General features: G+C 35.4%; 2 protein-coding genes across 12 annotated transcripts; one reads left to right on the top strand and one right to left on the bottom strand.

The window, feature by feature from the left end:
* Positions 1–345: 345 nt before the first annotated feature.
* LOC124180081 (zinc finger protein 622) lies at positions 346–3734 on the top strand. Of its 4 annotated transcripts, none has more exons than XM_046565126.1 (3): positions 346–518; positions 971–1089; positions 2063–3734. In XM_046565126.1, the coding sequence occupies exon 3, from the start codon at positions 2094–2096 to the stop codon at positions 3231–3233; it is 1140 nt and encodes a 379-aa protein (XP_046421082.1). In that variant the 5' UTR covers positions 346–518; positions 971–1089; positions 2063–2093; the 3' UTR covers positions 3234–3734. The 4 variants fall into 4 exon arrangements, with proteins under 4 accessions (XP_046421082.1, XP_046421084.1, XP_046421085.1 ...); XM_046565127.1 differs by lacking the exon at positions 346–518 and adding an exon at positions 592–897; XM_046565128.1 differs by lacking the exon at positions 971–1089.
* Positions 3724–9665, bottom strand: LOC124180089 (arylalkylamine N-acetyltransferase 1). 8 transcript variants are annotated; one of them, XM_046565160.1, is made up of 4 exons: positions 9370–9664; positions 7609–7878; positions 5299–5356; positions 4699–4856 (listed from the first exon to the last, which is right to left on the bottom strand). In XM_046565160.1, the coding sequence occupies exons 1-4, from the start codon at positions 9652–9654 to the stop codon at positions 4840–4842; spliced, it is 630 nt and encodes a 209-aa protein (XP_046421116.1). In that variant the 5' UTR covers positions 9655–9664; the 3' UTR covers positions 4699–4839. The 8 variants fall into 8 exon arrangements, 7 of the variants coding, with proteins under 7 accessions (XP_046421113.1, XP_046421111.1, XP_046421118.1 ...); XM_046565161.1 differs by having other exon boundaries at positions 4739–4861; positions 9370–9663; XR_006870201.1 differs by lacking the exon at positions 4699–4856 and adding an exon at positions 6279–6674 and having other exon boundaries at positions 5318–5356; positions 9370–9665.
* Positions 9666–9916: the final 251 nt, after the last annotated feature.

Raw genomic sequence — 9916 nt, 5'->3', positions numbered from 1 at the left:
GTTATTCACTGACATACTTCTATTCGACTTCTCACATGCAGGTTCATTCATTCAACGATTCTTCCTTGTTACTTTCTCGCAAATTCACAAACTATATTGTGATTCGCATATAAGCTGGACTGAGGCAAGAATAATAATATTGAAACAGAGCCGCGGTGAACAACTATGGAAGAAGTAGTTGCCTTGGAACATGACGTATTTGCGGTATTTACTGGAGGGACGATTCCGCACGTTCAAAGAACCTGTAGCGGAAGTCTAGTGCGAGAGAGAGAGAGAAGAAATATATAACATGCCCCCTAGATCCCCGCGATTGCAACTCCGTCTCTCTCGTTTTCCATTTGATTGATCGGGTACTCTTCGTAACAGCCATTCAAATACTAAAGTGAGGGAGCTGAAGTACTGTGGGGACATAAATCTCGTTTTCTTGCCAATTCAGCTGTAGTTTTCGCAAGTTTACGGCGCTGGATTTAGCTATCTCCAGTAGTATATATTATCGAGGAAAAATATTCAACTGATTTGTAAGTCACCCACACGAAGTTACGAAATCTATATAGCAATTCTTAGTTCTTACTCTCTTTAAACACCAGAAAACTGATTCAAGCGAGCTGCCAAAATTTATCTAAAAATGATAATCTTGCATATTTTTAAGCTGACAAGTGCTTCAAAAAATGCTTAGGTCGAAAACAATCACCGATTGATAAACTTATTCCAAGTTGTTGGCAGCTTCATTTCATTCCGTAACTACCGCAACTGCCATGTGAGCGTGTGACGCTCTAACCTCTACTTGTTTTCAAGGCTACGTTCGGTTATGTTCGATTATAAAATTTTCACGTGCTCCGAGTAACGCTAAGGTGCTCTGGGGCAAACTGTTGACCAATCGTGATCGCTGTATATCAAGTAAACCGCCTGATAATTATCTGCTAACTGACTCAAAAGCCATAATTGAACGAGCTTTTATTCTGCTTTTTAGTAGTCTAGCACAAGTCACCACAAGCCCAAAGAGGATCGTACATATGCAAGTGTAGCAGCGTGACGGATTTGTTAGTAATTGTTCCAGTATCCGTCGCAAAAATAATCAACACTATTCTGGTAATATTCTTAGCGATTGAAATTTTTCAATTTTCATAGGCATGATCCATTTCTAACACCCGATTTTAAAACTAAATGAGTCACCTGATGAAATCACAACCTAACCTAATTTATGCCTGACTGTACGAAGATGATAAGTAATTTTAATTTGAAAGCTAATTTTTGATAATTTTTTGCTCCATTTCAATAATTGGATGCAAAAACCTGTTCAATTGTGAACACCATATTATTACACGATTTGATATTTCATTTGTCTTTTTGTTATTCAGCAATCATGTTTTGCATGCTAACAGACCCTTTATAAATTTTATTCATTATTTATGCTCAGGGTAGTCAGTACTGTCCTGGTTTCAGCGGTGAATTGTAGTTTATTCAGTACTTGACTGCTTTTCAAAATGAATCTGGAAATATATATTACCCAACTTTTAGAATTTTTAAGAAATTGATCATATGTCTGTACACATTTTGCTCATTAATTAAGTGACTTAAGTTTAAGTACAGTTCAAGGCATTTGACATCATCTGTTAGTAATCTAAAGGCTGTTATAAAATTTGTTCACCCTTTTGTTATCCATCATACTTCGATATTTTTTCCATTCCAAAATAATCACAATAAAGAAATGGACTTTACGATGCGGCAATGTCCGTTACAAAAGGAATCTACATAGGGAACATTCCAGACAATGTAGATACGGTAAATCTTTGCTTGTCTGTAATTTGCTAGGAAAAACTTGGAGTGCTGTGTACATTCATTCCATACTGCTAATAGTCGCAGCAAAGGTTTCAATCCAGTAACGCCGGGTTACTATAAAAAGAATTTGATGGCTTGTGGTGCATATAGGTAAAAACGAGTAGATATTCTGTTAGAAACAAAGGAATCAAGTGTTCATGCAAGTCTGTTTGAAATCTTGCTGTCAGTATATCGCTGTACATGTGAATAAATATTAGATCAATTCGATTCTTCTCGATTTCAGAAAGCAACTGTGCTGAGGAAATATAGACATTATGAATACGCCATACACATGCATTACCTGTCGTGTGGCATTCAGGGATCTTGATATTCAAAGGCAGCATTATAAGTCCGATTGGCACAGGTATAACTTGAAACGAAAAGTTGCAGAATTGCCGCCAGTAACATCAGATGAGTTTCAGAGGAGGGTGATTGCACAGCGAGGAAAAGAGGAACAATCTTACAACTGCAAAGCCTGCAGAAAAAGTTTTAACACAAAAAATCAGTATGAGAATCATTTGACATCAAAAAAACACAAAGAAAAAGCATTGTCTTTCCATGATGAGGACATTCTTGAAACCACAACATTAGAAGCAGCAAAAAATGCCGAAAATTTGTCGAAAAAGAATAACAGTCGACTACATTCTCGTTTTAAAAATCCTCCTGAAACCCTCGAAGACATGGAAATTGATTCAGAAATTGAGTCCATAGATTCGGATGAATGGATTGAAGACACTGAAAATCCGGTTGAAAATAATGACTGTATTTTCTGCAGCCACCACAGCAGGTCCTTTGTCCGTAATCTTAAACACATGACTGAGGCTCATTCTTTCTTCTTACCTGATCCCGAATACTGCACCAACCCCAGAGGGTTGTTGATATATCTTGGTGAGAAAGTTTATGCAGGTTATATGTGCCTTTGGTGCAACAACTCTGGTAAAGCATTCCAAAGTGCAGACGCAGCTAGAACTCACATGCTTGACAAAGGACACTGCAAGATGCTCCACGAAGGCGAAGCTCTGATAGAGTACGCAGACTTCTATGACTACTCTTCTAGTTATCCTGATGAAGGGTACGATAATCCAGATGAAGAGGTCGAAATTTCAGAGATTGATGATAGCGATTATCAATTGGTCCTCCCATCTGGAGCCACGATTGGACATAGATCTCTAATGCGGTATTATAAGCAGAGTTTGGATCCAAATAGAGCACTAGCTCTGCCAAAAAGAGATAAATTACGAGCAGTTTTAACACAGTACAGAGCTCTGGGGTGGACTGATACGCAGAAGGAAGCTGTGATCAAAAAAGCTAGGGATATAAAATACATGCAAAAAGTTCAAGCTAGATACTCGACACAGCTACAATTTAAAGCGAATAAATTACAGAAACATTTCCGGCAACAAGTCAATTTTTAGGTGTTAATTATTATGTTCCTGATTACAGGAATTATATATCAATAACAGTCTTAACGGGAATTGTTATCAAAAATGGTAACTTTTTCTTCACCTCACTTTCGAGAAAAAAATTAATACCCCTTCTTATTCAAACAACTTGAATTTTCTTCCGAACGTTTTCGTTTCTCCGTGCAAACTGTCAACGATCATCTTAGTATCTTTCATTTAAAATTAACCATATTAAAAGATGTTGAAATACTTGTTATAAAGTTTAATTCAGACGTTAGCGAAAACATTTGTAAATTAAGGACGAACGTTGCGATTCTAAATATATTCATCAGTATATTTCATTACATTGAGCGTTTGTTTAGAACAACATTCATATTCTATTTACCGAAGTTGAATTATTGTGTTGACCTGTAGAACATTTCAAAGTTCCTGTGAAATCATTGTAACATGCATTCTTGGATGCACATGGAGTTGAGGAAATAAACGAATGATGTGACATGGATTATAGTAAAATTGAGGATTTATTCTGTTGACACCCTTAAAAAATAACATGTATATGTAATATCATTTGTATCAGTTTTTGTTGTTCTTTCTTTTCGAATACTTCTGAACAACGAAAATATTATTCAATCATATTTATACTTTAGTAACATCATCCCGCAGGTATGTGGACCCGTTTCTGAACAATAAATTTTATGAGGTAAATCTGTGCTACAAACTCTCTAAAACAATATCAATACAATACGATAGCCTGTTGGCGGCAGGTTCAATATTTTTGCAATCTCAATCATGAGCTTCCGTTTTTTGGTATTTTACCAACACCCTATATTACTTGCAGTGAAATTTTTGAATTCCGCTTGAACTTATTTATGTATATAATGGCACCAATGTACTCAGGTGACAAATTATTTACTTTAGACTTTCATCAGTGTGTAGCATCATTGTCACATATTTAAAAAAAACGTCAACACTTATTTAACGTTAGTCTTTTTTGCTATACTTCACGACAAGTCATACAACAATTTTCTTTTCTTCTTTCTAAACATGTTTGTAACAGTATAATTGTGTAATACACACAAACGTATTTGTATATATATATGTATATGTACTTTCAAAACATTCATGGTATACCATCTATTAACGAAAGTTCCTTTAAAACACAGTCACATGAACAATATCTATACATGTATATAATATATGGTAAATGGTATTTTCGTATTTAACAATAATAGAAATTCCAGATTAACTTTTCATTTCTGTCAGTATTTTGTTTCACGTATTTATACGATTAAATATAAGAAAGCTTTTATTGTCACGTTCAAAAAAACGAAACGTATACATATATGTATACATGAATACCATATCTACCTATATGTATAGTATATATGTTCATTTTTAAACATATATCATTTCATCTTCTGTGCGTTGGTCTGAATACAATATGTATAATCATGTACGCTTATTCCAAAATTTTTACCATCAACTTTAAAGCTTCGTGTGGTGGTGGCGGTCTAATATTTTCATCTACTTCGCTGTACGGAATTTCTGCCACAGTTTTAAATCCAAAATTTTCACAGATTTTCTGGGAGTATACACCAGTCGCGTCAGCTTTGAATACCTATAAAAAGAGTCGTACTGCTCTAAAATATTAATATAAATTATCTTCGACAAATTCCTTTTTCAATTTAACGTATCAAATTTGTACGTGGAAAGTTTGATATAAATGTAAGTAAACCAAATTGAAAATAGGTGTGACAATACGAAAACCATTATATTTTATACTTTATATTTTGATAATGTGCAACACAATTATCGCAGATGCATTATGTATACATATAAATCAAAATGTACTGATATTTCTTTTATTTAGAGAGTGGAAACTATTATAATGTATAAACTGAAAGTATGATGAATTTCCGATTGCAGAAGAAATGGCAAAGATCATTCAAAAATATTTACCACGATAGATTTTATGATAATATACAATAATAGTGATAGCGATAATCTTCATAGTTGCATGGTTATTGTCTGTAAACGGTAAAGGGTCAAACGAAAAACATGAAAATTTAATATTTACATATTGTGGCGTGGATAGAAAACAAAACCATCCATGCAAACGAACGGAACTTCGCATGCTGAAAAACAGAAACATAGAAATTAATGAACTATTTGCTGCACAGCTTAGGATTACTCATCTTTAATTTAAACACATATCATCTGTTTCAATTTTTGAGAAGCCAAATATGCCAGTTCTACCTATGAAAAATTGTGGATAAAATCGTATGGCACAGTTAATATGGCATTCTCAAGTAAGAGACCCATGTTTCGGCATCTCACGAAATAGGTATTTTTGGGCCATATTTAATTTTAAAAAACCTCTTTCGTCATATTATTTGCTGTATATTGATTCCATGTGCAAAAACTAAAACCTCACTCCTTGCACTGAGCTGTCTGTAGTTTCGTATTTACACAATTGAGGTAAAAAAATCCGCTGATATCCACTTAATGGCTCCACGTAACTTACGATTCGATACACTCTTACGTTCGTTCTTAATAGACTGTGATATTTTAGTTGCCTAGTGATATTGCCAAATTAAAAATGCAAAATTAATTCTACACAGATAATACCCCAAGTAGCAAATTCGAAAATGTCAGGTGACTTAAATATTTAAAAAGTATTTGGGAAGCGAAGTAGTAGAAAGAACAGGACCAACATGCTCTGATAAAATTCTCAGTAAACGAAAATATTTTCAAATTAAGTTTTCAGTGGTTTGTTCTCGTTAACAAATGCCTGTACCGTGAAACACCGAAACACGGGTTTCCTCATTTTAGTTCAAGAGATTATACACGAGTATAACAGCTAGGGCTCTTACGCGGCACACTACATATCTATTGTAGAAATCTTCAAACGTATGACCGGAGCTTAAAAAAGGGTTGCACGAAAAATGACTCCTGAACGTACCAATGCAATATTCCATAAACAGTGTAAGGGTATTGGAATTTAAAAATGAAAAAATCCGCGTACATCCGGTACAGTTCAGTACTCGTTATACGCACCATGAGTGATGTACTCGCGATGTGATAGAATGGTGTTCAGTTTTAATACGGTTGCCAATTCAGCTTTAAGGCCTGTGCAGTGCCTATACCCACACGGAACACTCTATCTATTAGAGGTCCATATCCATAGTGGATCTCTAATAGAGAGATCTCTACAGAAATCCTCTGTACGATTAGATTAAAGCCGGTGATAGATATCCATTTGATGTTTACGAATATCCATGCATGTAAGTGGAGGTTCTACGGACAACCACCAGGTGGCGAACGGTTGCTCTTGTCTCTCGCCACAAAAGAGAGCTCCAAACTATATAAGCCCTCAGCAATTCTGCTCTCTGTTTCGATGTTGATTTTAAACTTTGTCCGGTGTCTACTTCGTACTTGGTCGTTTGTGAGTGCCTAGTTTATATTGTGTAATTGTGAGCTTTGGACTATCTCTCTGGGGCAGAAAAAAATGTGCACGTGACAGTGTTAAATATTCTTCGTGATACGTCCATTAGAGGTAAGTGTTCCGTGTTGATATCGGCAGTTTCCACGTCAAACTAACGAAACAAATGAACGGATTTGGAAGTTTTGAGATTTCGTATTATTCAAAGGGGAGCAGCGCCCAATGGAATTTTCAAGTTCGGCATTTTCCAATAAAACTAAATGTAAATGCGGATCAAACTACTTGCTTTCGAGTCTTTGGTTACGCGTGTTTTGATCTTTGATACGTTTTATACAACAATTATGGATGCTAAGCATCCTAAAAAAATCGATGCGACAGCCTAACATATTGTTCAAAAGAAATGAAAGGGAGGAGTCTTAAAAAACAAAATTTCGATGATGGCCTGAAAACAAATAGTCTGATGCACATTTAGTTCTACTGAAAAATACCGGATTTAGAAATTTCACCGGGTGCTCCACTCAAGTGAGTCAAATTTTTTCTACGCAAAGTACACGTGGAAAGAAAAGAGATGTATACTCTTATTTATTATCGTCAAATCAGACGGCGGATTCACTTTTCGCAAAAATGGATTACTTTTAAATTTGAAAAAATATATCATTCTTAACGAAGAAAAATACATGTCTTCTCTTTTTCCGTATAATTTGCATAAGGAAAGTTTCGAACGATTTAACAAACACGAGATAAATTCTTGTCCGATTTGACGTGGAATCGTTCATACCCGAAATTTTTTATTGCAGTGTTTGTTTTCCTTGAATGAAATAATAATGCGAGTACATACGGAGATGAAAAACTGGTTCTCGAATAACAAATAATCGTAATGAAAACAAAGGGATATAATTAATCGAGTGAGCAGCTGTACGGATGTAAGATTTCCGAATTAGGTACCTTAAATCCGGCTTGCTTTGCTGTTTCCATACTATCAGTCATCAAGGTAGATGCCAAGCCTCTACCTCTGAAGTTTTCGTCGACACTTAAAATTCGACATTCAAAAAGCTCTTCGGTATTGTAGGTTGAAAATAAATCAACCTTCTCATTTACACCGTAAAGTAACGTAAAAATTGCTTTGAATTTTTCGTCGGCCGTTTCCAGAAGACGCGATTCCGCCTTCTCTCGTTCACTTTTCTTTACCGTACCATTCAGAGCAACTCCTGCGATCTAAAAACACTCAGATTAATACTTAACAATAAGAGTAAACGATATCCTTAGGCACAAGCACATGTACAAACCGTAAGTATACGAATGAATTATTCGAAGCGAATACTCGTAAATGTTAATTACTACTTTTTGAAATGCCTAGCGCGAAATAACGTACGAGGTAATCATTCACAAATTTTACTTGTGCTACAAAAAAATGTATGTTCACAACTTCCTCGGTGAATCATCTAGTAATATTAACACTAAATCAATATGGTCGCCGTTAATACAATTGCAAATTTATTTCAACGATATAAGTTTATATGGTAGATTCCAACACGCCATGGTTATCTGAAGCTACATCACGCCGGAAGATATATTGGCAAGAACAGTTTAGTTTTGATTTTACTTTTGACGCCGCAACGAGCTTCTAAACACTGGGAACTCAAACGGCGATATTTTTTCACACACCTGTGTACATGTATGCTTGCCAATATTTCACTCTTTATAATTGAAGTACGAGATTCTTTAATACAATAATAGTAGCTGATTGCGAGTTAGTATATCGATCTTTCCGCATGAAATCGACAAGTCAAAAACCCTCCTAATCTCAATTTTGTTCGGCGATTTTTTGCATGGTAGTATTTCCTCTGGAACACTCTCTTGATTTTCCCAGATCTTTTTTAGAACAATTTCCGATTTATGGCTTTTTTCGAGTTAAAAATTACACCCTTACCGATTGTTTTAAAAACGAAAATCATTTTCCAACAAAGTTTTTTTTTTTTTTGTTCAATACTACATTAACGGAAGTGCCACACAATAAAATATTAATATGTAGGTATATACAATAATAAAATTTATTTAACGAGAGAATCTATGTGACAAGAGAAAATAAAAGATGAATCAACTTGAAAAATTTTCTATTGCCATTATTTATGCTTTTTATTCATTCTCATATATTTCTCGCGTCGATGCGATATTGAAGTTAAAAAAAAAAAAAAAAAAAATTTAAATATAACGGGAAAACGTTGATTGGAAATGTTTCTCCTGGATCGTAGAATTTTTGTGAATATTTCCAAGACAGTAGACAAGGGCATAATTATGAACTTGAGAAAATTGATAACTCGTGGCGCAAACGGTTCGAAAAGGAAATCCGAAAGAATCAGGATAGAGTGTTTCAGAGGGAGTTCTAACTAGTACCGTACAATAATCGTCGATCAAAACTGACATGGTGAGGGTTTTCGGTTTGTCGATTTCACGTGGAAAGTCCCTTACATACTGCCAAAGCGAGACTAGTTGACCATTTTTCAACTGGCTTCAACATATATAATCAACAGATGAAGAATTACATTCGCGAATACATGGAAGCTAAACACATACCTGTATAGTTTAACTTTACAATTTTGGCCGTTCATTATCGTAATGCGAAAATGATCAAATTACTAACGTTCACCGTGTATTGAATGTATTGAACAAATTATGGGAATACATTTCAAGTAAGTAATGATTTACCACCCCTGAATCGGTGACAGCCATCCGCGAGAAACCCTGCTGGAGGGTAGCCAAACTGTGTCGCTCCAGGGCTGCGTGAGGTTCACCACGTTTGCAAAGTTTCACTGCCTTGTTGAGAGGCTCGTCAGAGAAAAAATTTTTTCTCAGGTGAACGATCACGTCAGAAAATCTATCTTCCTGGATCGACACTACTTTCAGGTCGGAGGCCATGTTATGGAATGGGCAGGAATATCCAGACGCACGCGTCTTCGACGAGAGGCGAGGGTCGAGAGAACAAGGGTACATAAAGGCTGGGTCTCTGTCTATATATCGATTGACCCAGTTCAACCAATTTTACTCTATGGGATCATTATTTCATTATTCTGATATACAGAGCCCCAGAATCTTGACTGAGAGCTGTCAGCTCTACCCGCTAAATTGACAAGACCTATCTTATCATGCGGTACAAAATTTACGCTTGCAGGCAGGAATCATTTACACATCGGGTAAAATCGAGTGCAAAATATTATAATATTTTTGCAGTATACGACAAGTATAAAATATGAAT

The sequence above is a fragment of the Neodiprion fabricii genome, chromosome 4, assembly GCF_021155785.1.
Source record: "Neodiprion fabricii isolate iyNeoFabr1 chromosome 4, iyNeoFabr1.1, whole genome shotgun sequence".
Lineage (NCBI taxonomy): Eukaryota > Metazoa > Arthropoda > Insecta > Hymenoptera > Diprionidae > Neodiprion > Neodiprion fabricii.
This window is presented reverse-complemented; position numbering and strand designations above follow the sequence as displayed.